The sequence below is a fragment of the Phyllostomus hastatus genome, unplaced genomic scaffold (assembly GCF_019186645.2).
Source record: "Phyllostomus hastatus isolate PE091 unplaced genomic scaffold, TTU_PhHast_1.1 phas_contig_64, whole genome shotgun sequence".
In the NCBI taxonomy this organism is placed as follows: domain Eukaryota; kingdom Metazoa; phylum Chordata; class Mammalia; order Chiroptera; family Phyllostomidae; genus Phyllostomus; species Phyllostomus hastatus.
In genome coordinates, this window is record NW_025333928.1 from 3,660,842 (window position 1) to 3,677,057 (window position 16,216).

The following is a 16,216-nucleotide window of genomic DNA, read 5'->3' on the forward strand; positions in this document are numbered from 1 at the left end:
CCAGTGCTGGGAAATAGAGCCTCAGGGCACTGACTGAAAACACCTATGGGGGCTGAAGCACAGGGAGAGACTCCCAGCCTCACAGGAGAGTTTGTTGGAGAGACCCACGGGATCCTAGAATGTGCACAAGCCCACCCACATGGGAATCAGCACCAGAAAGGCCCAGTTTGCTTGGGGGAAGTGGCATAAGGGATTGAAATCGGACAGAGAGCAGAACAAGTGCCATTGCTCCCTCTTGGACTCCAGCCCCACATACAGCATCACAACCCAACAACTGGGTTGACCTGCCCTGGTGAACCCCTAAGGCTCTGCCCCTCATGTGTAACAGGCGTGACAAGACAAAAAAAAAATGGTCCAAATGGAAGAACAGATCAAAGCTCCAGAAATAATACAACCAAGCGACCAAGAGATAGCCAACCTATCAGGTGCAGAGTTCAAAGCACTGGTGATCAAGATGCTCACAGAATTGGTTGAATTTGGTCACAAATTAGATGAAAAAATGAAGGTGATGCTATGTGAAATAAAGGAAAATGCAGAGGGAACCAACAGTGATGGGAAGGAAACTGGACTCAAATTAATGATGTGGACCAGGAGGAAGAAAGAAACATTCAACCAGAAAAGAATGAAGAAACAAAGATTCAAAAAAAATGAGGAGAGACTTAGGAACCTCCAGGACATCTTTAAATGTTCCAATGTCTGAATTATAGGGGTAGCAGAAGGAGAAGAGGAAGAGCAATAAGTGGAAAAGTTATTTGAACAAATAATAAAGGAGAACTTCCCCATTCTGGCAAAGGAAATAGATGTTCAGGAAGTTCAGGAAGCTCAGAGAGTCCCAAAGAAGTTGGACCCAAGGAGGAATACACCAAGGCATATCATAATTACATTACCCAAGATTAAAATGAAGGAGAGAATTCTAGAAGCAGCAAGAGATAAGGAGACAGTAACCTACAAAGTAGTTCCCATCAGACTGTCAGCTGATTTCTCAAAAGAGACCTTACAGTCTAGAAGGGGCTGGAAAGAAGTATTCCAAGTCATGAAAGGCAAGGACCTACATCCAAGATTGCTCTATCCAGCAAAGCTTTCCTTTAGAATGGAAGGGCAGATAAAGTGCTTTTCAGATAAGGTCAAGTTAAAGGAGTTCATCATCACCAAGCCCTTATTGTATGAAATGTTAAAGGGACTTATCTAAGAGAAAGAAGGCAAAAATTATGTACAGTAAAATGACAGCAAACTCACAAGTATTAACAACCACACCTAAAACAAAAACAAACTAAGCAAACAACTAGAACAGGAACAGAACCACAGAAATGGAGATCACATGGAGGGTTATCAACAGGGGAGTGGGAGGAGGAGAGAGTGGGAAAAGGTACAGAGCATAAGTAGCATAGATGGTAGGTAGAAAATAGACAGGGGGAGGGCAAGAATAGTATGGAAAATGTAGAAGCTAAAGAACTTGTGACACATGGACATGAACTAAAGGGGGGGAATGTGGGTGGGAGAGGGTGTGCAGGGTGGAGGGGAATGAAGGGGGTAATAGGACAACTGTAATAGCATAATCAATAAAATATATTAAAAAAGAAAAAAGTAATCATTAAATACATTAATAAAAGAAAAACAGTGCCACTAAATCCTAATTGGATGTGTGGGTTTTCCAAGGCTCTGAGCCTGGGGTCTTTTTTCCTGGATGAAAAGGAGCTGAGTGTTGTTGAAGACTCACTAGCACTGACTGAGACCTTGTCCTTGAGGGGTGGGAGGACTGACAGAGCACTGAAGAGGAAGTGCTTTCTCTTTTGAGATGCTGTGTCAGTCAATGTGTTAGCCTCTTGTCCTACGTGGTATTACACTGTGGGGTGGGAGATACCAAATTAGAGGCTTGTGTCCAGGACTCGAAAGCCCATAGGCATTGTACTCACCGCTAACTTCTTCCTTTTATTAATTATATCACTTTATGGCCCTAAAAGAGGCTTTCTAAATCTAAAAATGACTTACAAGAAGGAAAAGACCAATGATGACAACAACTTGGGAGAAACTGTGTGTGTGTGTGTGTGTGTGTGTGTGTGTGTGTGTGTGCATGTGCGCACGCACACACGTGCACACACACACACGGTCTGTCCAGAAGGAATCCAGCCATGTAATATGAAAACTAGAGACATTCATTGAGGAAGGTACAAGATACAAGAAACATTGTACATAAGACAATGATGCTTCAGTCCCCTTCAAAGTGGGCGCCTTGGGACCTCACATAGTTCTTCCAATCACCATCAGCTGCCCCATCTTATTTTCCTGAATCTTGCTGATGGTCTGAAATCTTTTCCTTTTCAAAGGTGATTTTGGTTTTGGGAAAAGCCAGAAGTCACAGGGTGCCAAATCTGGGCTGTAGGCGGGCTGAGTCACCTGGGTGATTTTATGTTTTGCCAAAAAACTCTGCACAAGATGTGATGCTCAAGTGTGTGTGTGTTGTCATGATGAAGCTGCCAGTCACCAGTAGCCCATAGCTGCAGTCTTTTTGAATCACCTGAGTAGTTTCTGTAGAGGAATGTTCAAGCTTAATGCAAAATTTAATCTTAGAATTTAATTTAATCAGTAACTGGGGAATACCAGAGCCAGCATTTTTGCAAATGGGCAGGCTTTCCCATAAAGGATGTTTACCATTTCTCCAGAACTATGTCTATGTCCTGTCATTTTCACTTACTCAGCTATGGAAAAACAAATAGCAACAACAAGCAAAAATAAGTAAATGAAAAGAAAAATGCAGAAATAAGATGTTAATATGGACTTAAGGGAAAGTTGGCCTGTTCGTGTAGGCAATGACTTGGAGAATGAAAAGGATGTTTAAGTTTAGAAAAGGCTTATGAATTGGTCATTTGGTGAATTGATTTTCAGTGGTGGTGGGTGGGGGTGAAGGAAGATTTCCAAGACAAGGAGACTCAGCTGTTTTGTAGTATAAGCCAGAATGGTGATTGGTGCTAAATGCTATGAAGGTTGACTCACATTTGGACCAAATGGGACCACTGGATATGGCAACAAAGGGGTCACTAGTAACTTGGATCACAAGGAGTGGTATGGTGATGAGGAAGCCAGATTTCAGTGGCTTAAAAGTGATCTAGACATTTCACCCCCAGCAGGATGTCTACAAGCAAAACATCAGACAGTAACAAGTGTTGGTGAAAATGTGGATAAATCAGAACCTTCATACACTGTTGGTGTGTGAGTTTACATTTACAATGTAAATTGGTGCAGCCACTTTGGAAAACAGTCTGGTAGTTTCTCAAAGGGCTAAATGTAGAGTTGTCACTTAACCCAGGAAGCTTACTCCTTCATATGCGTCCAAGAGCGATGAAAACGTATGTCCACACAAAAACTCATATATGAATGTTTACAGGAGTGTTATTTATAATGGATAAAAGGTGGAAACCACTTACATGTCCTTCAACTGATGAATGGATAAACAAAATGTGATATACCCACACAGTGGAATATTATTTGGCTATGAAAAGGAATGGGTACCAACTCATACTATAACATGCATGAACTTTGAAAATATCATGTTAAATAAAAGTAATCAGTCACAAAGATGACATATTGTCTGATTCTATTGCTCAGAAATGTCCAGAATAGGCAAATCTGTAGAGACAGAAGGTAGATGAGTGGTTTGTAGAAGTGGGGGTGACTAGAGATTGAGGGGTGACAGCTAAAGGGTACAGGCTTTCTTTTTGAGGGGTTAAATGTTCTAAAATTGATTGTGGTGATGGTTGTACAACTTTATGGATAGACTGAAAACCACTGAAGTGTACACTTTAAATGGGAAAGTTATATGATATGTGAATTATAATCTCAATCAAGCTGTTACAAAAGAAAAGTGACCCTGAGATGAGGACATGGAGACTAGTCTTGGGAATGTATTTAACTGAGGGGCCAAGGAGAAATGGGAAAAGAGCCCCATATAGCAAGGGAATGAGGAGGCCTTTTATTAACACAAGAGAGACTCCACCTGTCTGTTCCTTACTTGCCCCCCCCCACCCCACGCCGGTGTTTGTGTCTTTCAGATCTGCGGTGTTCAAAGACCTCTACGACCAAACCTCAGCCCATTCCCAGCAGGCTCTCTACTCCTGGATAGCTGGTGTTTTGCAGACATCCTCCAATGCCACTGGTGAGCCTGTGTTTTGATGTGGCATTGCTTTTTAGGGGGTTTCCATTCTTAAAAAAAGAAGTGCTTCATCTTTGAAGACAGATTTGAGTTCAGTGTTACTTGTAATTTTTACCCACCCCTCCCCCAACTTCCAGAAATAATGTGGTGTGGCTTGCAGAATGAAACATGTGCCCTTTTCACGTGTGAAAGCCTGAACTAAGGCTGTATCATACCTCACAGTTGGTGATGTGGCATGGTTTCTTAGAGGGATATAAACAGTGATGGCATCTGAGATTTGATGAGAACCTTTAGAATAAATGTACAGATTCAAGATCTGTATTAAAACATCTGTATTAAAGTGGCATAAGATAATTTTTAAAATAAAATCTAGGAAATAAAATGCAGAAATTTAGCATTAAGCTTCTTGGCAACCAAAACAGAAATAGATCAGGATTCATTTATTTGAGACATGTTTATTAAAGATCTGCTATGTCCCTCTAGATGGGGACATAGAGTCAAATTCATAGAGACAGAAAGTAGATTGTTGGTTGTGAAGACTGGGAGGAGGTGGGTGGGGAGTTAGTGTTTAAGGAGTAGTGTTTCAGTTTTGAAAGATGAAAAAAGTTCTGGAGATGGATGGTGGTGATTGTTGCACAACAGTGTGAATGTACTTATTACTACTGAACTGTACACTGAAAATGGTTAAGACGGTAAATTTGTTAGGTGTACTTTATCACAATAAAAAAAAGTGAGAGAAAGAGAAGTATAGAAAAAAGAATGGCTCTGTAGGTTAGTAATGCAAACAATTTTTAAGGTAATCTTTAACTTGTTGAATGTTTAATGTCAGTAATGTAAACAGAATAAATGTTTAAAACATTTTTAAAAGCCTACTATCTGTCAGCCACTGGGGATACAGAGGAGCATGACACAGTGTTTGTTCTCATGGAGCTATTGCTTTATTGTAGGAGGGTGGGTGGAGAAAATATCCAAACAAGTAGATTACAGTGGGAGAGAGGGAGAATAAGAGAGAAAGAAAGAGAGAGAGAGAGGGAGAGAGAGAGGGAGGGAGAGAGGGAGAGGGAGAGGGACAGGGTTGGGCCCATATTTTTTATGAGGTGACAGAGTAAATATTTTAGATTTTGTATAATGTCTGTGTCTCAACTATTAAACTCTGATGTTATAGCAAAAGCAGACATGAAGAATAGATGAACAAGTGTGGCTGTGTCCCAATAAAACCTTATTTATGGACACTGAAATATGAATTTCATATAATTTTCATGTGCCATAAAATATTTTTTCTTTTGATTTTTCTTCCAAGTATTGAAAAGTGTAAAAACCAAGCTTGCAGGCAGTACAGAAACAGATGGTGGGCTGGGTTGGGCCCATGGGCTGTAGTTTTCCAACCCCTGGGCTAAGGAATTGGAGAAGACCTGACATTTCGATTGAGATTAAAATGGAAAATGGAAGCAGTCACGCAGGCCCTGGAGGAAGGGCATTCCCAGCAGAGGGACCAGCAAGCACAAGGCCCTGAGGTAGGCATGAGCTTGCTGAGCTGGGGGAGCAAAAAGGAAGCTCTGAGATTTGTATGTGAGGAGCATTCAACGACATACAAATCAATGTCTTCCATGCGCACAAAATTCCCTCTGCCTGATGCATAGTTATGAGCCTCACACGATAAAACTCTGAAAAAACCACCAAACTTCTATGCTTCCCTAAGTCCTTAGTGCCATATTTAACTAGAGACAGACTTTCCTTCTAAAATTCCTATTGGATGTTTCATTATTAAACTAAAGTGAGTGAAAATGAATTCTACTCATACTTTAAACTTTGTATTTTTCATAAATTTTCTTGAGGTAACTGGAAATACTTTAGGAGTTAAAAATATCCCCAGCTTGGGGAGCATGGGCCTGCAGAGACACAGTTCATGTGTAATAATTAAAAAGAACAACCCATTGTGGTCCTCGCTGGCTTTCACATCCCCAGTTCCCTAGCCTTCTGGGACTGCCAATCTAATCACCAAGTTAAGTGTCCAGAGTCCCCATCTAGGGGATCCTATAGTGTTTACCTGTGCTCACTCCAGAGCTCTGATTCCTGGGTAGGGGAATCACCCTGTTCTTGTGACTCAGCGGCTGCATCAATGACTTCATCATTGCCCATGGCTTCTAGTACCAGCTCTTGGTGACTGATTTACTGCAGTCTGTAAATGCTCCCCTGCTTCTTTCTTTTACCCCAAAATGCCAACAATGCAATGTTTTTGTGTATACAAGTCTTTTATTGAAGGATTGGGGCAGTGGTGGCTAATTCTAGCTCAGGGAAATGAAGTTGTATCCAGGACGTAACAGCTCTTTTAAATTAAAAAAAAAAATCAATTACAATTGACATAAAATTTTATATCAGCCCTGACTAGCGTGGCTCAGTTGGTTGGGTGTCATCACACAAAGCAAAAGGTTGCTGGTTCAATTCCTGATAAGGGTACATGTCTGGGTTGTGGGTTCAGTCCCCAGTCTCATACAGGTTCAGTTGGGACCTGTATGAGAGGCTACCAATTGATGTTTCTCTCCCTCTCTTTCTCTTTTCTTTCCCCTCTCTCTAAAATTATATACATAAAATCTCTTTTAAAAAATATTGTATTAGCTTCAGGTGTACAACAATAGTGATTAGACATTTATATAACTTATGAAGTAATCCCCCTGATAAGTCTAGTACCCACCTGGCACCATACATGGTTATTACAATATTAGTGACTACATTCCCTATGCTGTACTTTATAGTACAGCACTTCCCTGTGACTATTTTGTAACAACAAATTTGTATTTCTTACTCCCTTCACCTTTTTCACTCCTCACCCCCAACCCCATCCCATTTGGCAACCATCAGTTTGTTCTGTGACTATGGATTTATCTTTTGTTTGTTTATTTTGTTCTTTAGATTCCACATGTAAGAGAAATCATATGGCATTTGTCTTTTTCCATCTGATTTATTTTACTTAGCCTAATGACCTCTAGGTCTACCCATGTTACCACAGAAGGCAAGATTTTATTCTTTATTATGGCTGGGAATACTCCATTGTATATATGTACCACTTCTTCTTTGTCCGTTAATCTATTGATGGACACTTAGCCTGCTTTCATATGTTGGCTATTGTAAATAATGCTGAGGTACATATATCTTTTTGAATGCTTTCATATCCTTCAAATAAATACCCAGAAGAGGGATTGCTGGATCATATGATAGCTCTATTTTTAGTGTTTTGAGGACCCTCCATACTGTTTTCTACAGTGGCTGTGCCAATTTGCAGTCCCAGCAGTAGTGCATGAGGGTTCCCTTTTCTACACATGATGGTTCTTCAAGTCCCATTGACATTCCACTAATGGGGAATTTAAAATGCTTGAACAGAGTGACAGGGAGAGAGTCCTCTGGGAATCCAGAGGACAGAGAAGTTACTGCTGGCTGGGGAGAGACAGAGAGGCTTTAAGGAAAAGGAAATGTTTGAGCTCAGTCTTGAAGGTAGGGTTTGGGAGAAGGGTTAGTTAGGTGAAAGGTATTCTAGGTCACGAGAAGGTTTGGCAAACATTTGGGGTGCGCACAAGGAAGGACCAGTGATTCCATTTGGCTCAAGTATAGTAACATGGTGATAATCAGCAAGAATGGTCATGATTATTACTGTGGTAATGAAAGAGAATCAACTATATATTTGTAATTTCCAGATTATTTAGTAACTAAGTGAGCTAAAAATAAAACTGTTTTGTGGTCTTAAGTCTTAACAAGTAAGCTTCATTTCTAATGAGTGTTCAGGTGGTGGGCACCCATGCTTCCTGATGTATGGCGTAGCGTCTCGTGGGCAGGAGGCTGTGTGTGAATGGCCATTGAATGAACTGATGAATTAAGGAATACAACAAAGAGGTCCTAATAACAAAGATGCCTTTGACAGTCACATTCCAGTGCAGAGGCTTTTATTTATTTATTTATTTATTTACTAATTCACCCATTTATATGTTTTCTTGCAGGTGACTCTGTTTCATGGGTCAGTGCAGAAAACTTATGGATCTTGGGCAGATATATGGTTCACCTATCACTTGAAGAAATTATGAAAATTAGTCCTGTAGAAGTAAGTTGGGAAAGTACACTTAATGCCCCCCTCACTAATATAGTGCATCTAGGATAAGGTATATTTTTAGCCTCTCATGTGCAGCCAGCCAGGTGAGGTGCCCTGGAAATCGAATACCTACTTCAACCCAATATATCTGGGTATCTAAAGAAAACACTGGAATAAGGCCTCAAGTGGTCAGTCATTGGATTGTGTTCTAGCGTAGAAGAACTAAGGAAAGAAAAAGAATTGTGAACAACTGAGATAGCTCTGATGTGAATAAACATGATAGAAAGAGAATGTTGACTATGAACCAAAAATCACTTAAGAGTATTTTTATCCTCAAAAAAGGCCAAGGACAGTAGCTATCATGTTTCCAGCCCTGAGAAGCATGACTCCAAATCAAAAGTTACATGGATTAATAACTAGGTTTATTTATAGCTACTTTTACTGCTACTTTATTATTATTTTAGCAAGAGTAATGATTGCATTTTAACTCTGTTCTAAGGTTACTTAACTCATGGTCAGCCTGTTTCTCTCCTCCTGATGTTGATCCAGTGACACTAAAATCCCTTGGGTGCCCTGACTCTGGAATGCAGCCTGCAAAGAAAGCTGCCAGCTCAGAGGCACTCATGAAGAGCTTGGGGCTCACCTCCAGTTTTTCTCCTGTGTGCCCTGGTTGTCTCTTGGACAGTGAGAGAAGTCTTTGCCTCAAATGACAGACTTGTTCATGGGCCAGCTGACTCAACAACACCTGGTTACTTTGAAGTCAGAGGCAACACTAGGTTCCTCTTTTTTACCTAGGAGGCTGGGAATATGTCCAATGTCTATCCATTTTATAACCCTGTTATAAAACCTCCATTTTACTCTGCCAGTGCTGGATGAATTTCAGTAAGTAGATAGAGGTTAAATTCTGAGGAAGCTAGGCATTAGGACACAATTTCTAAGGTCAAGAGTCCATCTGCAACTTCTCTCCTTTGTCTAAAAGTGTAGAAAAGGGAGATGAAATCAGAATGCCAACATTAAGGGGCATTTTTATATGGACAAAGAGCAATCTACCAGGGAGAGGCAACCTTCTGTCTGAGTCTTTTAAGCACAGAATAACGTGTCAAAATACAGGGGATGTGAGCATGATGCCCTTGGACACAGGCAAAAAGTGAACAAGAATAGAAAGATATGAATATACTACTCAGATTCTTTTTATTCTTATTTGCTTTTTAATCTTACAAAGAGAACATGCATTTTTTTATTGCCTGTGGGCCATTTTTAAACTCATCTATTAAAAAATCTCTGACTCCCCAAAGCAGAAAATTTGTGGACCACATTCTCTAACCTCACTATAACAAATCTAGAAATAAATGTGCAAATATTAGCTTTTAAAAAGTTTGACTTCTTGGATATTAAAAAATAATACTTTCTTAAATAATGGTTGGGCTGAAAAAGAAACCACAACAGCAGTGACAAACATTTAAGAAATCTGTGACAATGAGAAGTAGGCATTATCCGAGTGTCTGGGGTGGGCACAGCACACGCACCAGGGTTGTGTGGCACGGGGCCGCATCAGTCCTCCTCACTGACCTTCCTGTCCTTGTCCACTAGATTGGGCTGTTTATCAGCTATGACAACGCCACCAAGCAGTTGGACACAGTCTATGATATCACGCCTGAGCTAGCCCAGGCATTTCTGGAGAGGATTGGCTCCTCCAACTTTGACATGAGGAATACCTCTACCATCCACAGGCAAGGGGCCAGGGCTCTGGGCCTTCAGAGCTGTTTCCTAGGAAGGGATCTAAGCATCAGGCTCCCCTGAGCAGCAAAGGGTCCCTGGACAGAAGGGGGATGATGAATCCGTGAAGAGTCTCTATGCATGTGAAGGCAGGTAACCCCCTCACGAGACCCCCTAAAGAGCTCCTGAATGGGAGAAGGGTACAGATGCTTTCTGAGTACCTCCTGCATGTCAGGTATTTTATGAACTTTATTAAGTACTAAGGTTTGAATACTCTGTATTCTGTCCATCCCAAGGTAAATGTGTGATTCCTATAAGATTGGGTCAGGTATTGGAAATAGCTCCTGGGTTATCTATTTGTGAACCACTTGTTACCTAGACTCTCAGATGGGTTATCTAGCCCCCTAACCTAGCCCAGATGAAATGAGCTCTAGAATTTACCAATTGTAACGTGATTCCCTAGGAGCCATTTCCAGCAGGGCAGGGCCAGGAGCTGTGACTCCAGAAAGGGTTTGAATGTCAGGGGGATGGGGCGTGCAGTGGGGGCAGGTGGGGAGCACTGTTCAGTCACCTTCTCTTCGTCTCCCAGGGCCTTACTGTCACAGTGATATTACTTGATATCACTTACTCTGACATTACTGTAGTACCTTAAATTTTTCTAACTCACCAGTAGAGAATGTTCTTATATAAAACTGTTAACCCCTCTTCTCTGATCCCTAGTAATTTTCACCTGTTAGCATGGATCCCATATTTCTGTGGTTGCACACAAAAAACTGCTTAGTGGTTAAGAACATAGGACCTGGAACCAGACTTTCTGGGTTGGATCTGGGCTCTGTAACTTGTGAGTTGTGTGAGTTTGGTCATGTTAGTGCCCCTGTCTGTGAAATGGGGAATCATAATCTGCCTACCTCATTAAGGCTCTTGTAAGTATTATACACACCTGACACACAGTTCAGTGCTCAAGAGATATTATTCTTAATAAGGTTATTAATATTCAGTCTTTGCCTCCCCGGAGTCATCTTCTCATTAGACACAATTTCAGATCCTTTCTCTGACCTGGTTGCTCTCCCATGGACATGTCTGAGCAGGTCAGAGTCTTTCTGAGAGGGTGGAGCCAGGTTGAGCATGGTCAGCTAGGTGGTCTGGCCATGTGAAGTCGAGTAGATATCATACTAATGCTAAGAGCATCCATTAATGAATGTGTGCTTGGTATCTGCCAGGAAGTGTGTTAACCATTTGGTATGTTGATTCTCATTTAACTCTCACAGTACTCTTCATTTCTACATTCATCAAATTTATTATGATGTGCTCTGGTGAACAAAGCAAACCTCCCCTTTACTAAAGGCTCAGAGAGGTTGGCCCACCCTGTACAGTAGTCAGGAGTGTGCAGTGCCCAGCTGTGCATAGCAGCTTAGCAGAGAAGTTAAGTGACTTGCTGGAGATTCCATAGAGCTGGGCTTCAAACTCCCATTGGCCTGAAGCTATGCTCTTAACCACTGGGTATAGTGCTCCTAGCCGGACCATGGTTCAGACCCTACTTCTGCACCTATACTGTTCTGTCTCCTGGCTTTTTCTTTCTTTTCGGAGTCATTATCATCTGGGTGTATAGGATGTACAGCATCCTGGAAATGAATCTCTGCACAGAGACTGCCTTGGTGGACAAACGCCTTGTATCAAGGTGGGAAATGGGGAGTTTTCTGTGCCTAACCCCACACCATGCTTTTCTCATGTCCCTTACTGCCCCAGGAGGAGAGGTGACATACTTGAATGGCTCTAGATTTAAGTCCCAGCTCCACTACTTGTCTTCAGCAAGTCACTTGCCCAAGTCACTGCACCCTCTGCAAGAACCCCTTGTCTTCTCACACAGGCTCGGGCTGCTGGTCTGTTTCTATAGTGACCTGGAGCTGCTGGACGCCACCATGGCCCAAGTCCTTCTTCACCAGATGATCAAGTGCAGCCATCTGCGGGGCTTTCAGGCTGGTGTTCAGAAGGTGCAGATGGGATATAGCCTGGGCCTTGGCCTCAGTTTTACTAGCCAGAGAAATGGGGAAAACAGTCTTGCTCAGCCTTTGAGAGAAACATGCAGTGTTAATCAGGATCTAGGTCCACTGAGAGCAGAGGCAACACAAAACAATGTAGAGAAGTTGAGATAGATCAAAATTCTGTCAGAGCAGCCACATCAAACTTAAAGGGGCACAAAGGTCATCTAGAGCTTTTAAATGCAGATTCGGAATCAGTAGGTCTGGGTAGGCCCCAAGACTGCATTTCTAACAAGTTCCCTAGTGATGCTGATGCTGCTGGTCAAAGGCCACACTTTGAGTAACACTTCTCTAGTCCACTACTTCCTTTAGGGATGTTGAAGCTGAGCTCCAGAGAAGGGGAAAGGCTGAATTGGGAGAACAGAAGCTGGGAGAGCTCTTTCCTTTACTTCACTCTGCTGCCTCCCAGTGGCCATTTCAGTACTGCCTGGAACACACTACACAACATTTAAAATGAATACATGTATTGTTCATACAAATTCAGGTATTAAAACATGAACTATGCTTGTGTTTCTTTCTTTTGTGCAGAGGTCATGCTACAAGAGGTAACATGGAAGCAATTGGGAAACACTCTTGACTACAGCTAGATGGGCATATCATAATGAAATAATTGTTAGGGTGATCACAGAAGCATGAAAACTTGTAAGACATCATTTTAAGTGAAAAATATAGAAAAGTGCACTTCTGTTCATATTACAATTATGTAATACTATGTACTATAGTTTATTTATAAAGTACATATTTATAAAGGCATAAGAAGTCTTAGAAGCCTATGTATATCCAATTACTAATCATAGTTATTTGTATGATGTAAGGTTTTCAAGGAGACCTACTTTTTTGTTACCACTGAGAATTACTTTTATATAGATTGTATATTATCATCAGCCCCCCCCCCCGATATTTTATAAAAGGAAAACAGCTATATGTACAGGGGTAGAGTTCAGGGTCACAAAAGGAAAAGAGATACTTCAAGAGTATGGTGGTGTTATGGGTGAAGTGGATGAAATTTCTGTCTGCTGTACTTTAAGGTTGACTAGTAACAAGTTAATATATAAATAGAGCACAAAATCAATTTGCAGGACATTAAGGTCAAAGCTAGCACAGGCAGTGTTCTCAGTGGGGTGACTCATTCTGTGGGCATGGCAGGCATCCCTCTCCCTGTGGCTGCAGTTCCTCGCCCATTGGTGAGGCAGGGTGGGGGAGGGTGTTGTGGGGCCCTTATACCCCAGGATGTCAGAGGGAACTACTGTCCCACTTGCTATCAACCTCATTCCAGCTTGCTCCTCTGCTAGCTTAAAGCCGACCTCCTGAACATTGCCACGGAGAACCAGACCCTCAATGAGACCCTGGGCTCTTTGTCGGATGCTATTGTGGGCTTGACGCACAGTCAGCTGGAATCCCTCTCCCCTGAGGCTGTGCACGGCGCCATTTCTACCCTCAACCAGGTGCCAGGCTGGGCCAAGAGCCAGGTCGTCCTCTTGTCTGCCAAATACTTGGCCCATGAGAAGGTTAGTTGGAGCTCTGAATGGTTTTTCAATATCTCAACACCCAGGGTCCAGTCATATGCACACACAGCAGGGGCATCCAATCAGTAAGAAGATAGTCCCAAGGACTACTGGATTCAAATCTTTGTTCTCCCATTTACTACCTGGACATTTGCTACCTTGGACAATTGGCTTAACTTCTCTTTGCCTCGGTTCCTCTATTTGTAAGATAATATGTATAACAATAGTACCTATTCCATAAGGTGGCTACAAGGATTATGTAGTTAGTACACCGCAAGAGGCTGGACCACCACATGACCTAGAGTGTGAGCTCAGTGTGTGTGAGCTCTCCTTGAGCTGTTGAGCAAAGCATGGGATTCATCCCAAGACTTTGTTTTTAGTTGTTGAGGCTGCTAACACATCCCTCATCCTGGGATCAGAGATAATGCTATTTTATTCCAGCCTTGGACTGCACAGAAGGAATTGTCCCCACATAAGGAGGGACAATGGAGGGGGTTAAGCAAACAGGCTCTGAAGCTAGATGCCCTTGGTTTAATCCCCAGCTCTGTCTCCTGTATGTGGCCTTGGCAATACACAGAAACATGTATCTACTTTATGCCCTAGCTGCTCCTGGGGTGGGAAATGGGCCTTTTTCTTAGGGTATTAGTCTGTGCTGGGCCCGGTAGAAACGGATCCAGAGATCTGAGCTCTAAACATTTTGGGTCCCATACTTTGGTTTCTCTTCAGGGTGTATAAATCTTTTGTTTTTTAAACATTTGGGTCTGACTCTTTTAGTTCACATTCATAACTACTTCCTAGGAAGCAAACTGGCTCATGAGGATTGGACTGGGACCAATTCCAATATGACAACAACAAACATTTATTAAGTGCTTACTGTGTGCCAGGTTCTGTTCTGAGTTCATCATTTTTTAAAATCTTTAAATACAATGAAGTTTATTTGTTGTTGTTGTTCAAGTACAGTTGTCTCTATTTTCCCTCCCTACTGCCCCCCAACCCACCCATCCCCACCTCCCACCCTTGATTCTATTCCCCTTTGGCTTTGTCCATGTGCCCTTCATACCTATGCCTTGATGACCCTTCCCCTTCTTTTCCCCCAAATATGGAATGCCTCACGAATTTGCATGTTGTCCTTGAGCAGGGCCCATGCGAATATTTTCTGCACTGTTTCAATGCTATGTGTGCTGCCAAAGCCAGCACAGTGAGTTAATCATTTAATCTTCCCAACAACCCTGTGAAGTCAATAGAGTTATAACTTTCACTTTCCAGGTCATTCATATGAGGCACCGAGTATAAAGGGAATTGCCAAGAACACATAAAAGGGACACAGTTGGGAATGAAGCCAGGGCATTGGGCTTCGGAGCCTGCTCGCTTAACTCCCATGCTAATGACCTCCATTGCAGTGCTGTGACCATTGTCCAACCCATTCTTACTTCCTGGCTCCAGGCCAAGGCTAGCACATTCATCTTGTCCCATCTAGCCTTGTGGTGGCTTCAGTTTGAAGGCTTGGCAGCCCTTCTCTGTTTTGACTGGGGCCATCTGGGTGCATTTGATATTAGGGAGCTGAGGAAGACTGTTTTGTTCTCTCCCAGCCCTGAATGAAGTAGCTTGTCTCTTTCCTGATATCCAACTCTGCCTATAGTGGGGCAAGGTGACTTTTACTAAGAAGCCAAGGGCTGGAAAGTGTTGCCTTCTTTGGGGACAATAAGAGACTATCCATTTTATACAGCAAAACTAAGGGAAAACACTCAACTGTCTTTTTGTAGAACGAACGAATGTCCCTGTTTATATTGAAAACCACCTAGCATCTTCACTCTGAAGGAGGAGGAGAAAATGTATAATTTCTGATAGGGTGCCAGCTATAGTCATATTTGTCATAAAATATCAGACTCATATCCTGAAATACATTTTTATTTCAACTCAAAACTTTTTTCTGGAGATAAATGAGCGTGGGGCTTTTGCTATGTCAGATGCTTGTCACGTGAGGTAATGAGAGCCATGGCTGCCTCAAGGCCCTGTAAGAGGAGTCATAACTGAGTGAGCTGGGGGCCCCAGGGCCTACCTGAGAGGCAGTTCTTGCCCATTCCATGGTTATGAGTGTGGGCCCATATCACCTGATGTTCAGATTTTTTTTAAAAAGGGATTTGAATATGGGTTTTTATGGAAATCCCCCATATTTTTGAATACTGAAGGCTAGTTCAAAGTAAACACGAAACCAGCTGTTTGGCCAGCTGTGGCGCATGGACCACTGCTTTTGGATATTTGTGCTGTGGCCTCAGACAGCAAAGTACTTCCCCCAGTGGAGCAGTTAACACCTGTGTCCTATTTTGATATTTAACTTTTTCTTGATGGAAGGAAGGAAGGCCTGGGAGGGCAGCAAGCATCTTACTCACAGGGTTGCCCGTGGTGCCCATCCTGATACTCTACGTGCAGTGGGACTGGTAAGTGCCCGTAAGGTGAAAGGCCACAGCAGAGCCTCACACCTTGCTGGCCTGTCCTCGTCCAGGTGCTGTCTTTCCACAACATCAGCCAGATGGGTGTCCTGTTGCCTGGGGTCAGCACCCAGGCCTTCTATAGCATGGAGCGCAGGGACCTCGAGCAGGTCCTGAGAAGCACCGTCTCCTTGCACATGTCTGATCTGTCTCCTGCCCAGCAGCAAGGTGTGCTCAGCAAGGTAAGAGGGAGACATCTGATCTTCAGCCATGTGGAGCACAGAATATGTGGTTTTGCAGTT

At 42.5% G+C, this 16,216-nt stretch overlaps 1 protein-coding gene and 1 non-coding gene across 2 annotated transcripts in view; one reads left to right on the top strand and one right to left on the bottom strand.

Annotated features, from left to right (window-relative positions):
• Positions 1 to 16,216, top strand: part of OTOA (otoancorin) — a 71,774-nt gene that overhangs the window by 19,472 nt on the left and 36,086 nt on the right. Inside the window, exons 8-13 of the mRNA XM_045849113.1 lie at positions 4,047 to 4,150; positions 8,137 to 8,237; positions 9,816 to 9,955; positions 11,809 to 11,932; positions 13,273 to 13,488; positions 15,989 to 16,156. Of these exons, the coding sequence (XP_045705069.1) occupies positions 4,047 to 4,150; positions 8,137 to 8,237; positions 9,816 to 9,955; positions 11,809 to 11,932; positions 13,273 to 13,488; positions 15,989 to 16,156 (853 nt within the window). The remainder of the gene's footprint in view (positions 1 to 4,046; positions 4,151 to 8,136; positions 8,238 to 9,815; positions 9,956 to 11,808; positions 11,933 to 13,272; positions 13,489 to 15,988; positions 16,157 to 16,216) is intronic.
• Positions 14,579 to 14,682, bottom strand: LOC123825723. The gene has a single exon (XR_006786948.1). It is a non-coding gene; the product is annotated as a U6 spliceosomal RNA (small nuclear RNA).